The sequence below is a fragment of the Cydia splendana genome, chromosome 10 (genome assembly GCF_910591565.1).
Source record: "Cydia splendana chromosome 10, ilCydSple1.2, whole genome shotgun sequence".
Taxonomy (NCBI): domain Eukaryota; kingdom Metazoa; phylum Arthropoda; class Insecta; order Lepidoptera; family Tortricidae; genus Cydia; species Cydia splendana.
Window position 1 is genome coordinate 12,295,520 of NC_085969.1, and position 23,433 is coordinate 12,318,952.

Genomic DNA, 23,433 nt, shown 5'->3' on the forward strand with positions numbered 1-23,433 from the left:
TGATCTTAGAATATAATTTGGCGTAGTGGGTAAGAAAATCAAAAATAAAAATGCATACCCAAATTTATGTATTTTAGAACTATTAAAAAGTGAGAGTGGAAAATTTCTCAGCCTGATTTCTTTTTAAATATGTACTAAGTAGTCACGTATACACTTAAATCCAAAATATCCAAAAGAAATATCATCCCTTGTACACCCCGCTACCGATATGTTTAGTTTTTAATACGCTAGTTATTTTTTGGATGTTTTTATACTTGAATAGAAAAACAACTGTAAACTTAATTCAGTAAATAAAATGGATAGAGAAATTTTTCCACAGCGAGTAAAAAGGCAATTTCTGAAAATAGTACAGTTACATGGTAATTTTTTTAGATTTTCATTTTGTAGGTATAAAACTGCAATAATATGGCATTCCAGTGAAAAAATTAGACGGAGCAATTTTCCGGTCCAAGACACGCCAAAAAATTATATTTTATAAATATTTGTATTTCTGCTGGGATATTATTTTTGATATTTCATATATTGTTGCAATACGTTACATGAATATGTCCGGTGAAGAAAGTTTGAACGGAGCATTTTTCCGTAAAAAGATATTAACGATTTAAGACTTTAGGTATTTACTTTAATTCTATTATTATTATTCTTTGGAAATTTATACAATACTTTTTATTTATTGATATTTTATCATACTGTAAAATTTTTCTGGCTGAGGAATTACTGCGGGGTCCACTACCTTTATTTACTACACAATTACAATTGTGCTTCTGCGTTTTACGTTTAAGTGAAAGAACGGTTAAGTTTTTACATCCCATCACCAGCTGTCATTTCTCGGAGGCGGTCTGAAAACAAAAAAAATAAGCTGTCAGATTGATGGTGGCCATCCCAATCATATAAAACAAACTTAAGGTTTATCATCCATCCTGCATCAGGCATCCTCTTAAAAAATAACGTCTATTTACCCTGGTGTATTCCAATTGCTGCCCTCGCACAGTGCCGTTGTCGGTGTCTCTTGTCGTCTGAAACAATTCACCAACATGTTAATATCATAAAATACATATTTTTAAAATTACGTGGCTGCAGCAAAAATAGCAATTTATTTATTTTATTATGTGTAGCAATATCATTGAAAGCAAAACAAAGCGTGAAAATATGAGTAACCCTCCACACCCCAAGAACTGTGAAATTTTCGTTCGGACAGTTTTTAACGAACGTAACTTGAGGATTTCTAAAAAAGTTTGTATCTACATCAATTAAGGAATTTTTAATTTGTGAAATAATTTTCTAAGATTTTTTAAAGTTTTCAACAATTTTATAAACATTTTTGATAATTAAGGATCTGTTGAAATAATATTTTACATATTTACCTCCGCTCTCGACTTCATCCGCATAGAAGTTTCCAAAACATTTAACCCTAATGACTAAGGGACACATATAAAGTTGTATAAAATACTTAAAAAATGCATAAGAAATGAATGGGAAAAATGAAAAGAAAATTGTTGCACATTTTAAGCATGTCTGCAAAAGCGCATGAGCACTTTATGAATAAATTCCATTCATAATGTATCCATGCAGTTTTGCAGCTCGCTTTACATACCCTGATCCTAAGGTAGTAAGGTTTAGGGCATCCCGGGCCCTGATCTTCCGCCCGTAGGCTCGCCACAGCTTCACACTGATTGGAGTCAGGAACGTGCACCAAGTCACACCTAAAAGGAGACCGCAGAACCACCAGCCATGCTGGGAAAAAAATGTAAGAAAGACTAATTAGTTGTATGACTGGTACTAAATACTTTTTGTATGATAATGGCTATATTGATAATGTGTATGTTGCCAAGCGGAGCCCAGGCTCCCTTAAGCCGTGGCAAAAAGCCGGGATAACGCGAGGAAGATGATGATGAATGTTTATGTTGGAATTGGAAGTTTGACACACTCACGCAGTAGCTGGACTCAGTAGTCGGAATAATTTAATTCACTGGAGACTTTTAACTTTTATCGTTCATTAACTTACAATATAATGTTTACGGAAAGATAACCCACAATTAAAATGATCAACTAGGTACTTCTTGTTCTTATTCTGTCCCGTCAGATAGTTTTTATTGTATAAAATACAAAACAGAAAGTTTTACGAAGAAGGGGGTTTGACCTGACTATGTTTGAAAATTTCATGTTTAGGCAAACAAACCGATTCCGTCACGCATTTGAAATATAATATATTACTGGCAATAATATCCTAAAATAAGAAAGATATCTTTGTAGTTTTACATGTATATAAAATGTATAATTATTGCAATAAATAATATTTACCTACTTACTTACATTTTAGGATTAATAGTCTTACTTGTCTTATTCTATTTTTTTTAGTCCAAATCATTGTGCTACGATGACACAAATGTGCAATGTCATTGCCACAACAGCTCTGAAAAACACATAGACTCGCTAATCCTCTGCACGCCGGAGAGACAACAAATTAAGTATCTTAGTTTCGTTTCTATTCTAAAATGTAGGTTTAAACGATAAAATGCAATGAACACACTAGTCTTTATACTAATGACCTAGTTTCAGACATTGAAGGCTTTCATACCGTTTAGCGTTTGTTCAGTTGCAGTTTGCATCAAAGAGAAATAAGCTAGATAGATTAAACCAAAATCTGCTAAGCAAGCTTACCTACGAGTTTTAATGAGACCAGCTAGACTAAATGAACAGAATACCTAAATGAAATTAAAACGTTGGGTTGGGAATCATTTATTTGAGGTTAGGATAACAACTAGTTCGATGCAGCATGCAGCAATATATACAATGAAATAATGTTTGAAAATATTAAATACCTCTTCACTACAAATTCACTACTAATTCTAATTAATTAAACATAACTACTAATAATTAATTAAAGTCTATTAGAAACTATCTGTTGATATAAATGAGTGTGTATAAGACACAAGATTATAGAGGTTAATTTATTGAAACAAAGCATATATAAAAGATTTCGCAGCATTATTATGAATGGAATTTGATTTAAGTAAAAAGTAAAGTAAGTAAAATTATTTATTAACCAAGAAGAATTGCTTAAATACAGTATTCAAATTATCGACGACTTCCACACTAGGCTATGCCTGTGTCGTGAAAGTCAGCTACATGCGGAAATTAACCAAGTAACAGCGGCTTGAAAAATCAGATAAGTACATAGTGCATGCAAACTTACAACTAAGTATTAAATAATACAACTAAAGAACAAGGTTATGAATTAAATGGAGGCAAATATACTAAATGGAAGCAGAGGGTTCCGTAACTAATTATTTACCTATTGCAATATTTGGTGTGAGTGAGTGTGGGAGATGATGTGTGATTTTAAAAATTCTGTGAATTCTGATTAGATACAGTATAAGTAATATGTTATATTGTTACTGATTTCAATTATGTTAACTTAATTAAAGGTAGGTTACTAGTCAATACACGTAACGCATAAAATGTAGTTGTAATTATCATTGTCTGCCTAGTCTAGTGGCTTCGTATAATTATAAATAAAAATTGGGAAACATGGTCCCTGTCAATTTAGTTCTTTAGTTTTTGGTACCTGTTTGACGTTATAATTCAGGAAAATATTGTATTATACTTTAGTCGATGTTAAGTATAGTTATTTTTCAGCCAGACGTACCGTACAATATTTTTTTCGTGTACTTGGTACTAACACAAAAAGGGAGGGAAAGTGACGAGATATACGGCCCGATTTGAATTTTAAGATAAGTATCTACGTCAAATATTAGGTGTAGATACGATAAGGATTAGATATATCTGTGAAAACGTCACTTGTGACTGTTATGACACAGACATATGTAATCCATATCGTATCTAGACTTAATATTTGACGTACCTTAAATTTCGAATCGGGCGATATATATCGACAAAGATAAGTTCTTACCAAAGACCCGATGTATCTAGTACACAGCAAAGACCTAGCGGCTTCGTAGACGGTGAAAAGGGGTCGGCAACGCGCCGCGTGCTTTCCAGCCGCTGTGAGTGCATGCGTTCGCCAGCCGGCCACGTGGGATACCAACCGAGATACGTACATTGCTACTTTCTGAAAAACATAAAGGCCTTTTATTTGTAATATTTTTTGTTATCTTGTCACTTATTACATGCCATTAAAACTTATTATATATTAATGAAATCGTTATAATAGGTCAAACTGTATTTTAGTTAGTTTACATACAATCTTTTTTTTTCGGAATTTTCTCACGATATTTTCTTAACAAACAGTACTCCTTACCTGTCATATAGAAACCCCTAGGAATCTAAACGCTATGTATCTCTATCGCACTAATATGGAAGAAAGACAGGGAGACAATAGCGTTTAGTTTTCTGCAAACGATTGTCATCTTGGCTAGGTCCCATGATGTCCATCAATATTTAGTTTCGCAATTTTATGTCAGAAAACAGATTAATCAGATTTTTTCTCATTTCGAGATCATTTGGGGCATTATCTATGAAAATGGACCTCATTGTCGATAACGCTTACGCCGCACAGCGTCGCGCGGCATTGTATTTATATCGGAGCATCGTTAATAATGGCGTAAGCGCCACCGACAATAAAGTCCCTTTTCATAGATAACGCCACATTTACGTATTACCTTATGAGCAATAGTTTCTCCCTGATTGTCGATATAGTATTGCGCAGTATAGATGTGGCTGAGTGATATATTCAGTTTCCTCCTGAACGGCAACAGTTGAAGCTCCAGCTCCGTCAGTTTGTACACAACGTCCGCTCGGAGCTGTTCCAGTGGTTTTATATTCGTGATGTGCAAACGTTTGGTTCTTGTTGCTGAAATAAAGGTACTCAATTTATTTCATGGGGCTATGTAAGAATAAGAAAAAAAATTTAACTAATAATAATAAAAATCTATGCGACGGGAAATATATTTAAGTACCTACACATTAACAAAAGCGTACGGACACTAAAGGGGCCCACTGATTAACAGTCCGTCGGACGGTATCGGCCTGTCAGTTGTTCGGAACTGTCAAAATTTTGTTCTAACTGACAGGGCGATACCGTCCGGCGGACTGTTAATCAGTGGGCCCCTTAACACATTAAAAAAAATGACGGAATGACGGGCGAGAGTCATGGAACTCATGGAAGAAAAGACGGGCGTGTAATACCAATCGTAAATAGATGAGGGCAAGCGAATCATGGCTCTAGTTACTTTGGACGTTTACCGACCCTGATAAACTTGTTAACATTATGCAATATGCAGTTACCCAAAGTTTCCAATCTGCCAGCTGTCGTCAAGTCCGATATTTGTGCTCCAATGTTCTCTAACTGATCTACTAAAGAGGGCAAATCTTTGCCAACAACCGGCCCGTTGTATTCCATCCTAAAATTAAACAAATCTCATTAGTCAAAAGAAAGTTTTGTATCTCACGGCCTCTTGGGTAATAATTTCAAAGTTTTCTTTAGGTATTCATATTATATATAATCCTTGAATTGAAAGTTAAAGATTTTCTTGCTGTTACTAAGCAAATACTCTTTTGGCGAGATTTCATCTTTAAAAATTTGTAAATTACAAATAATTACGTTTGCGAGAAGAGGATTTCAACTTCGTTAAAATAGCTTTTGAGAAAAAATCTCGAGTCTTTGATAAGTATTTAATAATTATTCCTTGGAAAGGTTTCTGTACTTGTATACAGTGTCTTCGTCTCAAGTTTAAAAGATCTGTACCTACTTAAATAAATTATTATATTTTTGTAAATTGGCACTTCAATAGTACATTTTTCCTATAAATAATACTTTTATATCAATTTATGTTATACGTTAAAACAAGCGATTTGCTCTTTCATAGACCTACAATTAAGATAAATATTAAATTGATAACATGATATTTTGGTAACGCCATAGACGTAAAAAGTGTCGATCTAAAAAACAATAGCATAAGCACGCATCGCTGCGTTCCAAAAGAATAGGTATATCGACGTATGTAAATTGGTTGTCTGTAATGGCTTAAACAACAATTTTGTGTGGTAGTAATGTATAAGCTTGTATTAGAATTTGGACATATGTTAAAGATTAAATATAAACCTTACCTGTATTTCGATAAGTTCACATCAGACACCTGTAAAATCCTATTCAGCAGTTTGTTAAAATTCACAGAGATCGTTTTCAAGAACCTGACGTCAATTGATGATGTCAGACCTTCTAAGTCCATCTGCAGTTGGTCCCATTCAAAATATGACGTCTCTTTATTGACGTCCAAAACTTTGTCCAATTGAAATACTATATATGCCGGCCGGTCCTTTTCACAATCCCTATAAATGTCAAACAAACAGGTAAACTTTCGGGCCAATTTGAACGTAGGTACACTGACATCAGAATGATATTTGAATCACGTTATTTAGTTATCGTGCATTTCACTCGTACTTATCCGTACATGTAGTGGCGAGGGCGAGACGCATGATACCAAATTAACATGATTCAAACATCATTTAGATGTCAGTGTACGTTGGAATTGGCCGGCTTAGCTACGCAATAGGGATTCCAGGGGATTGAAAGGAGATACCTTTATTTTTCTCTTTTAAACTATAAATATCTACGAGTGACAGGCAATACCAAAATACCGTTCGCCCTCAGCCGACGTACGCAAGCCTAAAGGTGCCTAAAGATAATTTATTTTCAGGTTGACAAAGGTCGACATGCACCCACGCCTAGACTATTAAATATCTGGGACATTTTCCCTCTAGGGCTAAAATCTGGCTAAACGATATTGAATTAACTAGATAACTACCTACTGGTTAATGATGATATGATGAGCGTGGATGAAAATGAATTTGATGGGAGTGCCATTAACGAGTTTAAAGGATACCTAACAACAAAATGATACCTAACAATTCTTCTTTCTTCTAACAACAACACTACATACCTAAGGACATCCTTGACGGACACATCAATAGTAATATTCTCGAGATCCGAGAATAACGCATCGAAAATCCCTTTTTTATCAGTAAGCAGGGGCGAGGGTCGGTCCAGGAGTGCTGATAAAGTTTGGTATTGCGGAGTGTCCCAAAGAGCACGACACACAAAAACCTGGAAATTATAGTCATAATTTATAGGTAGGTATGTAGTTTTATGAAAATCATAAATAAGTAATGTAAACTTCGTAAATGGATATAGTATCTACAATTTAATAAAAATAGTAGAACCCCGACAGGAATGTCTTTCAGTAATTTTCATGTAAGTAAGTACTCTGACTGTTGTGAGTCGTGACTTAAGATTTATATTGTAGGGTGGAAAGACGTGATTTCGACTAGTTCTAAAATCTAACGAGCAACGAAATGTTCTTAAATCATTTAGAGTTTAGAGAGACGTAGTTATTTAGAAAAAACTTAAATATGTATTGGAGGCGTTTGCGAAACAGTGGTGTCAACATTTTTTTTAATGTTTTTAACATTAGACATACTAGGCGCAGACTAGGACTTTTGTCTAATATTTTGGCGCTGTTTAAGATGTAATACACTAATATTACTATACTAATCGCATACTCAGGATTTTCCAAATGCCACATTCAAACGAAACATGCTATCCGTTCCATACCGCTGTTTACTCAATATGATTTAACCCTTTAGTCCGTAGCGGCAACATACTTGCCATCATAAATTTATTGAAACAAAAACGCATCTCTACATTAAGAATTACGGTTCGAAATTGAATGACTAAAAAGGAATGTCAAATGGTTCAAGGGTTTCTTGGATGCAACAATAAACTTTGTTATGATACCAACCCATAAATTGTAACACATAACGCATAGTACAATTCAAGCAACTCATTGAAACATTTATTTTTATGAGTAGGTACTAAACCCCTCAAATAAAGGAAACCCTAAAAACACAAAGTCGCCCTTACGCAACGCGGGTCTTACCTCAGCATGTCCCGCAATAACAAAAATGGCGGATATCACGCCCCATAAAACAAGGGACACGGCGCACATCCAGACAGCCGATCTGTAACATTCATCACATCACGACTCTGAAATAAGGCAAGTTGTCGCACCACCCGTAAGTAATAAAAGTAGTTTGTTCGCAGGTCGTTTTACATATACCTACAGTCAGTACCGTCTTTACCATAAGGGCACACGGGGCCCGTGCCAAGGCCCCCATCCTCAGGGAACCCCCAAGGACAGACAGTAACAGTATATTTGAATAGGTACCCATAATAAATAGAAGATCATAGTAGAAAAATGTTAGTTTAATTAGCTTTCTTTACTTTCCAAAAGGGCCCCAAAATCTTATGTGCCCATCACCCATGGGCCCCAGCATAGTTTAAGCCGGCCCTGCCTACAGTTTTATAACTTATTTGCTTAATGATTTTCCTTTATAAGATTTTCATATTAACTGAATTATTTGTGTAATAGTGGTCAAATTGATAGAAAGATTGGATGAAAAAAAAGTCTTGTCACAAAAAACTTACATTTGTAAAGTTCGTTTAGCAAGCTCCTTACTGTTGCTGCAACCGCACATCAGGGCGAGTAGCATGAGCGTCATCACGAAGCCTACGGTCACCACGCACGCTTAAATGCAAAAAGAGATTATTGCTATTTTATATTTTTAGGCGTCAGATTGTTTTAAAGCTTGCCTTACAGACAGATACACCAGCTGTGTACTTTAGAAGTTCTATTCACTTGTCTGGTTTTATTTGAATGATACTTATATGGCACATCCAATATTGCACTATTTATAGCTCGTGACAGCATACGTAGAATTATCGTTCTTTCATACTATTTTTCTCAGACATGCTCGGAAATGGTCGCATATTATTTAAAATGTAAAGTGCCCAATTTACGTATCTCTTATCTAATAAAAAAATCGCAGTGGAAAAAAATGGTTTTCACAGGAACATTTTACTCCTATAGGAATAAAATATTCGCATGAAATCTCATTTTTATTCGCTGCGTTATTTTTTTTTAATCGTGTGATTGCATTAAAATTTAAATCCAAGGAAATATTTTTAGATTTTTTTTAATACATTACCGAGTCGAGTTGACTCTCGACGTAAACATAAATTAGTACATTGTGTTAAAGTTTTCCAATATAGCATGCTCACCCAACAAAATAGTCCATCTCCAGAACTCGTACTTTTGCATTCTGACGAGCGCGGAATCAAACTGCCTCACGACGCTGTGGAGCCCCGCCGTTAGATGGCGCACCATGTCGCTCAGTATCCGTACGGCGCTTTGTAATGTCTGTCTCTTTGCTTCTATGTCGCGAAGAATTGCTGGAATACAATTTGATTAGGGACAATCGAAATGTTCCCAGTTTTTAGCGGCAATATATACTTACTCAATACTCAGTCGTAACTATACATAGGTATACATAATACACACTCGTTTCTATATTGGCGCTACAACAACAAATAATATAAATAACAATACTAGGGAGTATTGCCTACATTTTAAATGAGAAAGTAATTCTGTCCGTCTTTTACCTCTTAGCGCTTAAACCTGAACCGATTGAGATGAAATTTGGTACGGAGATAGTTTGAGGCCCATGCTAAACATACAATACTTAAACATAAAAATGGCCAAGCGTGATTCGGACTTAAGGAGAAAAAAACATTGTTAAGAATTGTGTAATGGTACGGAAATGGCGGGGCTCAAGTCCGACTCGTACTTAGCCGGGTTTTTTATAAGTACAGCCAGTACGTAGGTGATATTCTTAGAAATTAGGCTACTTAAGTAGGTAACATAACCCCATTTATAAGAATATCGGCGACTAATTTTTTTACGGGTTTTAGTATAATTGTTGAATTATGTGATAGTTAAAGATCCTGACTTTGCCCTTTTCGTCAAACTCACCTTCCCTGACTTGCGTCGTCTGCGTGGTTATGGCATGTGGCAGGGTTCTGAACTCCTGTCGGGCGTTTGATATGGCACGGGTCAGATTCTCCACTCCTAAAGTGCGCAACTCTAGAAGCTGCTGCTCACGGAGTATCTGAAATACAGAGAACATTGATTGAAGACTAATCACTCAGTACAAACATTGATTTCTAAAACGGTTCAGGTTATACCTTATACCTTCTCCATAAATATACCCCGCACCCAGTTTTAAACAGTATTCAATACACAATTCTTTCACCCCTTCCATTTTCCTCGCGTTATTTCGGCATTTTGCCACGGCTCATGGGAGCCTGGGGTCGCTTGACAACTAATCCCAAGAATCGACGTAGGCAATACTTTTTACGAAAGCGACTGCCATCTTACCTTCCAACCCAGAGGGGAACTAGGCCTTATTGGGATTAGTCCGGTTTCCTCGTGATGTTTTCCTTCACCGAAAAGCAACTGGTAAATATCAAATGATATTTCGTACAGGAATTCCAAAAAACTTATTGGTACGAGCTGTGGTTTGAACCCGTGACCTCGGGATTGAAAGTCGCACGGTCTTACCGCTAGGTCACCAGTTTTTCCGCTGGCCACCATCCAATGCACAATTTCCTACTAACTATTTAAAAAAAAATGATTTGTTAAAATATAATTATATAGGTACCTCAACCCTTTTGCTACAAAATTACTATATCTAACAGGCATAACGATTTGAATCTTCTTGCATAGACGTTAAGATCATTATTGAGGCGGGGTATAATGTTAAAAGATCTGTTCAGATAGATAGTTTTAACAATGAAATCTATATTTTAATAATTTAATCGAAAGGTACATACCAAGTCGAATTTTAGTTGTATCTCCAACGAATTAGTGTTAATAGTATCACAGAGCGGAGCGTCTTTGGCAGTGCAGTGCTTCTTCAGGTTGTCCAGCTGTTTGGTTAAGTCCCTTATTCGGTCTGATGCGGTGGAAGCCAGCGCTCCGGCCCTGATACTGACGTCGCGCAGGGACGCAATTTTCGTAGCGATATCTTCGCTCTCTGAAAATGTTGGATTCCGTATGTTTCAAAGTACTTTTCTTTTTGCACACATAATATGTTTGTTATTATTGTAGGGATTTATATTAAAAATTACCTGTGCCCTAGAGTGCTCGCGATATGAGCATTTTGCCGCCCGTGGCGAAAAACTGTGATTATAAACTTGAACGCGGTACCTACATTTATCAAGGTAATTTTTTTGTACTACAAAGTGCTAAACTATAATAAATTTATCTTTTTTTAATAGTTTATGATTTATTTTATCCCATAAAAATGATTACAAACAGATTTATCCATTATTTTAAACAAAAAATCATGTTAATACTGGCGACAAAATGCTCCCCACGCGAGCACTCCCGTTTCACGGAAAGGCGTGACTACTCTAGGATTAAGGACCATTATTTTCGTAAGCAGAATCACGAATAACCAGCGCACTGAAGTGAAAGGATAAATAAAATAGGAACGTGGTTATTAGTAAAATAATCAAACCAACCAAAGTAAAGCATATCGTATCATAGACATTTCAAATCTACAGTATAAATCAACCGTTGAATCCGAGAAAAAACAAATCAGACATAGATTTCTTTTCAACCCCGTTCAACAGCACACTTTAACGATCAAAGCGAACCCAACCTGAGATGATATCAGCCAACGAATCAAACACCAAGTCGATGCCGCTCTCAGACGCGATGGCTTGTTGAACCGGCTCCCCGAGGAGAGGGCCCACGTCTGAAATTAACGAATCCAGTTACGAATAAACTTGTTGATGTTTACGCTTCCATTCCCGATTTTTATTGGTTATCGCTATCCGACTGATTTCGAATTGGTTTGTAAGTCATTACCAGAAAATTCAAAAGTGAGGAATGAGGTTTATATTAGTGAAATTAAATCAATGTTAACTTTACATCGAAGTGTCAAATCATTGTATAAGATATGGTACATATGTAAGGTAAGTGGGTAGAACACAAAAGGATAGAGAGCGCTTTATCCGCCAACAAACTGTCCTCAGTTTGGCGGAATATAAATATGTAAATACCCTGTAATAGTGAGGGAAGTAGTGTCACCCAATGTACGGGACGTGCAAATTTTGGTATCGGATGAATTCACTTGGCACAGCAGACTTGTTCACCCTTGACGGCGACGTTATCCAATGGAAGTTACACATATCATATCGGCTTCTATTTACCTACCACCTAGAGTTTGGTATCATTTCCAGATAAATCGGGCATGAGGAATTCATGTTTTAGACATTTAATGTACAGTTTAATAGAAAAAAATAAAAATATTGACGCTCAAATCAAAATCGGTTTGCTATTTTTTTTATTCAACTATTACTATTATCAGCCGAAACTACAAATGCTAGAAAGTTGAAATTTGCACACCAGGTTACATTTATAATGTGTACAAGAGATAAGAAGCGATTTTGAAAAATTCAACCCCTAAGGGGGTTAAAAAGGGGATGAAAGTTTGTATGGGGTTCATGTTTTATTTTAAGCTAGGAATTTCAAACTTCGTTAAACGATATATTATTGAAATACAAGAAACTAATTTCAGCGTTTTTGAAAATTCGTCCCCCAAGGTGGCGAAATAGGGGTTGAAAATTTGTATGGAGATCAAATTTTTTTACGACTGTGGGGCTTGAAACTTTGTTTATGCATATATTATTAGAATACAAGAAAAGTAGTTTCAGCGTTTTTAAAAATTCATCCTCTAACGGGGTTAAAAAGGAGTTGAAAGCTTGAATCGATTACAAATTACTTTGACTGCCCCCCCTGCCTACCTGCCAGGGGGTGGCGGATGCTTTAGCTTTACATATATTACATCTGTGCTAAGTGAATTCATCCGATACCAAAATTTGCACCTTATGACACTACTTCCCGTACTATAAGTATTTTTTGCGATAAAAAAAAAAAAAGAAAAGATCCATTATTCATATTATATAGGGCGCGAGAATTATGATTGTTAATATTTTGATATTTTAAATTTAAGTCGCTATGTCAACAAACTTACTTTTCAAGACCTGTCTATACATGGACTAGGTAGGTACGATATCCTTAGGTGGCACCAGAGTGTGGCGTAGCTCGTGCGCAGATGCGGCCAGCCAAGTCGCAATGAATGATTTTTTATACACAAGGAATACCTACTTACTGTCTATTAATAAAATTATTTCTTTATATTTGTTATAAATTTAATTTTCCTTGGTAAGAAGGAGGAAAGTGCCCAGAGAGAGGCATAAGGGAGACTTTTGTCACTTTCTAAATGTTGCCATTTTGGAAAACTAAAACTTCTTTAATAGTTAAACATAGTTATATTAACTTCCACGTATTGCTTCTTTATTCGTTTAACGTTTATTGGAGGCGAAAGCGCAGTCTTCTTAAGTCTATGATCAGCGCACGCAGTTTTTTACTAGTATATCACCTAATACTTACTTCTCAAATCCTGTCTATAAGCATGGACTACGATATCCATAGGCAGCACCAGAGCGTGGTGTAGCTCGCGCGCCGACGCCGCCAGCCAAGTCGCTATGTCCGCGCACGCGCAACTCACTATGTTCCGGCTGTCAGCGGCAGCGTCAGCAGCCTGCTCGTTACTCAGCGCCATGCCTGATATGAATATGCTGGAATTATAAGAGAAGATCGCAGGTCACCAACACAGATTTAGACAAAAAGTATAAAACAAAGTAATGGAATCCTATGACTCACTTTAGGTTATATAATGAGAACAATTTTATTGTCGTACTAAACTATAGTATATGTCCTTTACAAAGTAGGATAGGTTTAAGGTAACCAATTATTTAGAAGATAATTGTTGATAATAGCTTGAAAAGGGAGATAATTCTTTAAATACTTATTATAAACTACAAGACTTACTTTTTTAACAAATTAGTCCGATTTGTTCTTACAAAGATACTGAATATAAGAAAATGGTTACCGCTAAGGGCAAAATTGTCTCATAATATAATTATAGACCCCGAAACAGGTACAAATGTCATCAGTCATTCCGTCAACTGATTGTTTGTTGATTAAGTTTAAATAATGTTGATAACGTGCTCACATTTATTTTACATAAGTAAACGTTTTTTCCTTACTTTGATTCGGTAGTATTCAATATGTATTCAAACACAGACCTTCACTAACGGGTAAATAATACCTACCCCGGATTTTTTTAGATTCTCTTTAACAAACTTTCCTTTAAAAAACAACGAAAACTCGAAAATTACATTCATATGTGACTGTTTACAAAAGCCAAATAGGGAAGTGTGTAGAGTCTAAGAAGTATAAAAATTAACTACAACAATACCCTTTATCCGCTCTGCTACAACCCAATGCTACAACCCAATTTTTAGGCACGATGACCGTAAACAACGTTTTTATTTGAAGATGTAGTACTTTCCTCTAATTTTACTTTGCAAACAATTTTTGTACAACATTCAGGCTCAAATGGACTTTAATATTCCCGTATAACTTTCTCATCGCAGATTGGTGTTTGATGGGTCTTGCGAATATTTAAAATTATGAAAGCACAAAATAAAAATGAAATTCCTCCTCAGTTTTTAGCTGCATTGAGGTGAATGATTTAGTAAAACGGTCGCTTTAACTTTGTAGCAGGAAAGGTGTGCCAGATATACCTTGTGTGTCTTTAATACTAACCGTATTAAAGAGACTATTGAGCGAAACCAAGGCTCCAAAGTGTTCGCAAAGGACAAGTCTATTGGGCAAAGCCAGCTGACAAAGCTGAAACGGGAAGATGGCAGCATAGCGTCGAGCAAAGCGGAGGTTTTAGGTGAGATCGAGAGGTTCTATGGACAGTTATACACTTCGATCGCAAAGCCCGTTGACAGCTTGGTAGGAGATCCAAGAGCCAAGCTGTCCCGACATTATACCGAAGATATCCCGGACATCAGTCTGTACGAGATTAGGATGGCCCTGAAGCAGCTTAAGAACAACAAGGCGCCGGGCAAAGACGGAATCACTTCAGAGCTTCTGAGAGCGGGTGGAACACCGGTACTTAAAGTCCTCCAGAAGCTCTTTAATTCCGTCTTGTCCGAGGGCATAACGCCTGAAACATGGAATAGAGGCGAGGTGGTGCTGTTCTTCAAAAAAGGTGATAACAACCTATTGAAGAACTACAGACCCATCACGCTTCTGAGCCATGTCTATAAGCTGTTTTCAAGGGTCATCACGAACCGTCTCGAACACAGACTTGATGACTTCCAGCCTCCCGAACAAGCCGGTTTCCGAAAAGGCTATAGTACCATAGACCACATCCATACGCTGCGGCAAGTTATACAGAAGATCGAAGAGTATAACTTGCCATTATGCTTAGCGTTTGTGGACTATGAGAAAGCCTTCGATTCGGTGGAAACATGGGCGGTGCTTGAGTCTCTTCAGCGATGCCATATTGACTATCGGTACATCGAAGTGTTGAAGTGTTTGTATAGTAACGCCACCATGTCGGTCCGAGTACAGGAGCAGAGCACGAGGGCGATTCCATTGCGAAGAGGCGTAAGGCAGGGAGACGTTATCTCTCCGAAACTGTTTACTGCCGTAATGGAAGACGCCTTCAAGCTCCTGGAATGGGAAGGACTTGGCATCAACATCAACGGCGAATACATCACTCACCTTCGGTTTGCCGACGATATCGTAGTCATGGCAAAGTCGATGGAGGAACTCAGCATGATGCTCGATGACCTCAACCGAGTTTCACAACGGGTGGGCTTGAAAATGAACATGGACAAGACGAAACTTATATCAAATGCCAATGTTGTGCCCATCCCAGTCTCTGTTGGGAACTCGGTACTCGAAGTTGTTGACTCGTACATCTACCTAGGACAAGTAGTCCAATTAGGTAGGTCCAACTTCGAGAAAGAGGTCAACCGCCGAATCCAACTCGGTTGGGCAGCGTTCGGGAAACTACGTAATGTCTTTTCGTCCGACATACCTCAGTGCCTCAAGACGAAAGTCTTTAATCAATGTGTGTTACCAGTGATGACTTACGGCTCCGAAACGTGGTCTTTCACTATCGGCCTCATCTCAAAACTTAAAGTCGCTCAACGAGCTATGGAGAGGGCTATGCTCGGAGTTTCTCTACGTGATCGAATCAGAAATGAGGAGATCCGTAGACGAACTAAAGTCACCGACATAGCCCACCGGATTAGCAAGCTGAAGTGGCAATGGGCAGGCCACATTGCACGCAGAGAAGATGGCCGATGGGGTCGAAAAGTGCTCGAGTGGAGACCACGGACTAGCAAGCGCAGCGTAGGACGTCCACCCACAAGATGGACAGACGATCTTGTTAAGGTCGCCGGAAGACGCTGGATGCGGGTCGCTTCCAACCGGCACGTATGGAGGTCCAAGGGGGAGGCCTATGTTCAGCAGTGGACGTCTTATGGCTGAGATGATGATGATGATGATGATGAATTCATTTATAAAGTGGCCATGTAATTTTGTGGCTGAGAATAAAGTAGAGAAAAAGCAGTTTCTAATTATTTGAATATTAGGTATTTTAATACGACGCTGATGTATTATTTATTGTGCCAAAAAATGAAAAACTTGCAAAGAAATTGACGAAGACTAAATTGTAGGTTTCATACTATTTATATTTTTTGTACCTTTTGTCTATTTGTCACATTATTATATCGTTTTTATATCTTGTTTTTAGTTGTCAGTAAAATCTTGCTCTCGAAGCCGATTTTTTCGTTTTGCTCTCCTCATAGCTATCGTATTAATCGTATAGGTATTTAATGCTCATAATTCCCGGACTGAAATTAAGAACTACATTCTTCCCTACAACCTTTGGGTACCAAGAAATGAAGAACTTAAAACCGTTAACAAGTAATACAAAGTATAGAGATATTACCGCCATCTTCCCTTGAAATATTAACAAATATTATAGTATTTGTATAAAATAACCTTAACACCATTTGCAGCATTTTACTGAATTTCGGGGTGTACCGGCTAACACTATAACTGAACAAAAAACATAATGTAATATTCAAATACTTACCAACAAAATAGTGCCAAAAATAAAGTAAGCACCACCAAGACTCGGCCATTGTAATCTGAATCTTCATCATCAGGAAATAGAGCTCCAGTTTCCGTTTCGTCATCGCAGCCAGATTTTGAGAACAGTGATAGTATTGCCAGTATCAGCATGTACGCTGGTATAATGAACGCTATGCATGAGAATATCACTATGACTGCTAGAAATGTAGATTCCACTTTGATCGACTGTAATGCAAAAAATAGGTAAGTTCGGTACAAAAAAACTTAAGTGACCTTTAAATTTAAAACACAGTGTCAATAGAGTGAATTGCAAAAAAAAATTCATAGTTAAGGAGCTGTAATTAGTCTTTAAGTTTATCGAGTCCATTGTGTTACGACAATTAAGCAGTTTCTAAGTATTTAAGTTACACGCATGAAAATGTGTTCGCGTATGCTATAAACTCAGGTGTGTATAAACACAATGGTAAGTGTAACATACAGTATACTTTACTCAAATTAATCTACATCCGTAGGGCTACCCATGCAATAATAAATAAAATATGATTAAAAAGTCAATGTTGAATTCGAGCATTATTGAGATTACCGTGGGACTAAATTGGATTTGGGATCGTAATTACTTCATAAGCGTGCTTCGGGCTATCTGAGATAATTTTATGTTATTAAATACGAGTATTTACAATATTTAATGAAATACTTACCATCAATCTGATCCATTACTATCAATAATATTACATTCTAGCATTCTAACGCAAAATTATTTCATATACAGCTAATAGCATGATATATACAGTTAACACGCGCACAATAATGTATTTAATCAACATTAAATGTATGGAGATATTGGTTTAATTACGGAGGTATTTACATTAATATTCTTCCCCAAAAAAGTAGCTACAAGTGAATAAGGTATCAAAATGCTGACACACAAAGTGATTCATTTACTGAATAAAATAGTTTTAAAACATGGGTTTAAATATGTTGTACTGTCAGTTACTGCTATATAATTATTTACTTTTCATATAAACTTCAACAAAATAAACATAAGAAACAACATGTACCACCGTTTTAAATAACTTCAGGAAAAGATACCTACCCACTTTAAAATTATGACATGACCAATACATCTTGTGTTAAGAAAAATGTGCTCTTTCGTAAATAAGTCAGGGGAATCTCGGCATAATCATGCTTTTACTGCGCCCGGAGGGTAAATTTCATTCAGGATAAATATACGTAAAATTACTTTTTCTTGAAATTAAACAATTTTCGTGTAAGCACTCGGTCATTAAGCAGGAAATTGCTTTTTATGTACTTACAGCCAGCTGCAGTAAAACTTCGTAGGACAAGGCTCCTAAAATCATTTTAAAAGTACCTGACAAAATTATGATTAGAATAATTATGAATAATTTGTAAGTGTCGTAATACAACTCTATTACACACAGCTGTTTTAGAGTATGGCAGACGGTGTACTTCCGTTTGGGCCAAATACCTTTCGACAAATTTCACTTCCCAACAAACTTATCGCAGTAGTTTCATTTCCCAAATGAATCTTTAGCAAATTTACACTTCGCATACCTATAATTTATTTGGTCAAATTATCATTTGGCATGATTTTACTTTGTCAAATTTTATTAAGACAAAAACTTATTTAGCAAACGTTTTTTATTTTCTAATATTACTTATATTCCAAAAATAAGGTTTGATCAAATTTTCACTTCGCAAATTTGGCAAATAGGCATCTCTATTTTAATTTGTACTTAAATTTGTTGTGTTAGAATTTTGAATGTATATATTATTTCTACTCTGAATCGGCTTTTCCCATTTTTACTGAGAAAATGTTCCCAATTATTTGGTCCATTTAAGATACTTTGGGAAACGCTTTTGGCCCATTCATTAGCAACCATGGCAGACATACATGAGTGTTTAATACAACTCTAAGATAAAAGACCTGGCAGATATGGTTAGGCATTAGTAACATCAAATTATATGTGGCTTTCCACGCAATAAGGACGTTTTCATCGGAAGTTCTAACTAAACTAAACTCTTCTCGGATGGAAAGCCAACATTCATCTGACTTCACCTATACTCTGTATCTTTAGGTACTTATATAAAAGTAAACAAATTTTCAAGTAGTTCTAACAATTATTGATTAACCAACCAAATACAAACTGCCCGATTCGAACTTTAAGATATGTCAGTTAATAGATCTTGAAACGTTATGGATTAGATGTGTCAGTGTCAAAAGTGACGTTTTTGGTTTGAGGCCGAAAATCACCTGGGGGGCGATTTTTGAATTTCGATCGCTCGTTTTCGTCACTCGAAAATCGGTGGAAAACGGCGAAATGCTAATTTTTTAAATACGAGCGATAGAAATTGGGAATCGAGTGGTATTGACCACTCGTTTTCAATTTTATTAGTAGAATTTAAATGCCTAGTAGTTAGTAGAGGAGATATTATTGAACGAATTACACGAAATCGAGCGGTCGAAATTCATAAATCGGCCCCCCGGATCTATCATTAAACGACCTGACTATTATATCATGTAATGTTATCATCTACCCTCAACTGACTTAAGAAGCCATTTGAGGGTAGATTTTGTTAACTCTTTTTTAAATAAGTACCTAAAGATACAGACTTAAATAATGATTCCGAAAAGCTGTTTTATTTTGTATAGGTATTAGCTTTTTAATAAAAAGTAAGATAAATTATATTTTAAAAAATTTCATCAACATTTTCAAATATAAAAATATCAGTAACTGACTTACATTGTGTCGCATGAATGTGTAAAATTCAACGTGCATTAAGGACAAAGCCATTAACACCAAAGGTTCAGGCACTATCGTGTTGCCGGAAGTCATCCTTTTAAAGTGTCAGAGGAACGGGATATTCGTACGGTCGTCGGTCAATGCAGACAACGGGTAGCTACATATGTAACGGCCGTATTCGAACAATACTTATAAGATGTCTCAGCGATACGATACCGATCTGTCAGTGCCAAAAGTGACGTTGTTGGTTGAAGAAAAGTCATGACACTGACAGATCGGTATGGAATCGCTGTGCAATCTTATAAGCTTTATTCGAATACGGCCGTTAATCATAGGTCACTAGATCTACTAGATAGATCATGAAAAATGACTCGCAGTCGCCGCAAATTAGCTCTTCTACTCGTGACGACAAGAATAATGGGCAATGCCGTGAAATAGTCGCAAATTAGACATTTTTTGGCCCTAGAAATTGAATTAACATCATGGTCTAATAAAACATGGTCTTCCATTCCCAGAGTGACACGGGCCTACGTCACAATAACATTGCCACTTTATTTCAACATAACATGTTACATGGGTACATTATACCTATGGTTAATAAGTTAAAATATTTCTTTATAATTCTATAATTTTCATTTATATGTATTTTAGCTTAAATTTTACAATAACACGTCATTTTTAATTACTCGTTAGCAATATCTTCCGATTCACGAAAGAAATTTCAGACCTTCGGGTAATTCTGTTTATACTACTGGCAACACAGGATAGCGCTGTGCACATTTGACAATTCGGATCTAGATAACTTCATGCCCTGACCGTCATCCTTGTCGAACGCGTGTTAATTGTTATTTCCTTCTCGCTCAGTGTCAGCAGTCGCAGTGTTTTCCAAACTTTTCACGTCGTAAGCTTGGTAATTAATGTGTAACTGTGAATTAGTTTTTTAAACGTTTGTCTTGTATAGATAAATAAAGTTTAATTTAATACATTAGATTTGTTTTATTTTACTATGTTTCTACATGAATAACTTAAAATTAATGCCGTTAAAATAATTTTCACCGTTGGTTAAAATTCTCCCACATTTCAAAGTTTGAGAACCTGTAAACAGCATGATGACGTAGGCGCGTGTCAGTTAGGTCATACGCGAATCTCGGAATGGAGTACCAGGCGGAGTATATTATTATACCATGATTAACATTAAGTAATTACTAGAGTACCATTTAATTTTGACATTTAGCCCTGTCTTATCTTACGATTTAGTAGGTAGGCATAAAATACCATTACGAGTAGAAGAGAATTCACTGGATTGTCTAATAAACGAAACGATTTCCAAAGTTTTAATCAAATAATCCGTTTCGAAAGAGAAAATTACAATTTAGCTGACCATTTATTTTCGGAGTTCTAAGATTTGCTTCAGATTGGCTATCTTAGTCTAAATCTGAGATATTTATTTCGTTTTGAATCTACTACTAATTGGCTTTTGCTATTAGATTCCTGTGAAGTGATAGCAGTTAAGTAAAGCAATACAAAAATTAAAGAAAAATAACTGTACACACATTTACTAACGCAACGCTATACTATTTTATACATTCATCTATACTCTACAGTAAATGGAAATACGTTTACCTGTAAAAATGAGTAAGGAAATGAGAAGTTTCCCCATACGATATCCTTGACAAGACCTATAATTTTAAACTTTCACTTTATATTGGCTACATGTTTGAGTCTGCTAGTCTAAGTATCAATTTCTTTACATAATTCACTCACTGTAGCTCGTATTTTACAGTGCACTAGTTAGACAAGGCGTATTATGTGCATTCTTTACCAGTCAACTTTCAGATGAAACAAACAGATTGTGGGCGGTGGTCAAGATTCTTATTTGCTTTCTTCTTATTTTGATTCTTAATTAATGATTAAGTTACATAGAAAAAGTATATATAATCAACTTCAGAAAAGTAACGTTACTCACCAACTGGAAATTCAAACGGGTAAATGATAGCGAAGAATTGTGACATAAACCCGAAAGGATAGAACCCCTCTTCCGGCATTAGCGCCGGTATCAAATATGTCTCCGACTGAGGCTGCAACCCGAATCTTATCTTACTCCTGTCATTCGGCTCGAACCAATCTTCAGTGTAACTTGCCCTAATGTTGTTTTCTGTCACTAAAACATCGACTGATATGTTAAACGTTTCTGTGGGCTCATTGAATAATTCCCGCGTTATAGGTATCATTTTCATAGTAGTCGATGAAATCTCCGTACTAGTCGGTTTCTCTATTTTCCTTATTAGCAACGAATCCGATTTACGAAATGGCACATTGGTTGTTCTAGTCCTTAAGCTCTTGTATTTTTCTATCCAAGACTTTATTGCCAATGAGTTATTTGTGTTATCGGCGTCTCTTTTGGTCAATCCTTCGCTCCATATACTTCCAATCTGCCTATTCTTTTGGAACTGTGAATCGTTTTCGGCATCCTCCATATCCAATAGGGGCTGGATCGATATTCTTTGATTATCTCTGAAATTTGTTTCCATACAGCTATCCCAAACTAAGGCCAGAGGTTTAATGTTAGTGCCGTCTGCATTAATTTCTCTTGCCGCGGCATTTCGATCAAAGGCTTGTAAATTGACGTTTCCTTCGTCTTTATCGTTATATTTCTTTTCTATTGCCTTTTTGTTTTGCTGTGAGTAAATTGTTGGAATTGCCTGGTAATTTTCCGACTGTAGCTGTGCGCCCGGTACGCTAGCGCCAACGACATTTAGATTGTTTCCGGCGGAGGCCGCGGGCGTCGCTTCCGATGTCGCCCGGATCTGTCGGATTTGCAAGGCAAAAATGGCGTCTGTGAAGCCTTCTGGTAACGTGTTTACCTCGAGCGCTGGATTCAACTCTGTTTCCGTTATTTGCGCGGTCGTAACTTGATTTAGGAGAAATATTGCGATGGAAGAAATTAGGGCAACAGTTTCCATCACTGCGAGGTTTACGAGTTCATATTTGTTCCGAGTTAGAGGAGTGTGCCGCGAGGTAGCGGGCCACTGGACTGAGGATTTGTAGCACTTAGCAGTCTGCCCTGCCGGCGACGTTGCACAATCGTATCGAGCCGCGCCACGGTGCCTTTACTGGATTATATAAAGAGTACTTAGCGAACAGAGTCTCGAGTCTGAAGCAATTCCACTTTATTGTTTACTTTGTTATTATCTACGATAATAATAAATAACCGCGAGACCATTGCCAATTAAATTGCTTATTATAGTAGGTGCTTACGAATAACGACATGAATTCATTTTAGTTATACTAAAGTTATAATAATATTAATAAAGAACTAAGCTGTTATATAATAATTAGATGTCAAAGATATAGTTATGGTTTACGTTTTCGTAGAATATTAGTATTCAGTCTAAATAGATTAACAATGAATTTATTAAATAATAAATAGTAACCTAAAATTAAAACTACATACCTATAAAACTAAACCTACTTAAAAATTAAACAACAATAGAAAATATACCCACCTACACTCTAAAAAATTAAGACCAACTAAGAGCAGTTTTCTCTTAGTTGACGTTAAGTTAATTACAACAATAACGATCTTATATAAATCAAAGAAAGCTGGTTACTTAAAACAATAAGTGTATCTGTGATTGAACTAATAAAGTAGGTATGTTATTAATCCTAACAATTGTATACTTTGCATCTATTATTAACTTGTTGGCATAATTATGTAACGTAGGTTAATTCAATCCTTAACAAATTAATTAAAACAGATAAATATGTTAATAGTT

At 36.2% G+C, this 23,433-nt stretch overlaps 1 protein-coding gene across 1 annotated transcript; it reads right to left on the bottom strand.

Moving 5' to 3' along the window:
* Positions 1-750: 750 nt before the first annotated feature.
* Positions 751-22,795, bottom strand: LOC134794286 (prominin-1-A). Its single transcript, XM_063766043.1, has 18 exons — positions 21,624-22,795; positions 21,281-21,336; positions 16,897-17,120; positions 13,320-13,507; positions 11,524-11,619; positions 10,691-10,893; positions 9,831-9,966; positions 9,080-9,250; positions 8,447-8,546; positions 7,899-7,980; positions 6,903-7,066; positions 6,070-6,291; positions 5,248-5,363; positions 4,623-4,813; positions 3,914-4,072; positions 1,595-1,734; positions 960-1,016; positions 751-839 (listed from the first exon to the last, which is right to left on the bottom strand). Exons 1-18 carry the CDS (start codon positions 22,618-22,620, stop codon positions 812-814), a joined length of 3,330 nt encoding a protein of 1,109 aa, XP_063622113.1. The 5' UTR covers positions 22,621-22,795; the 3' UTR covers positions 751-811.
* Positions 22,796-23,433: the final 638 nt, after the last annotated feature.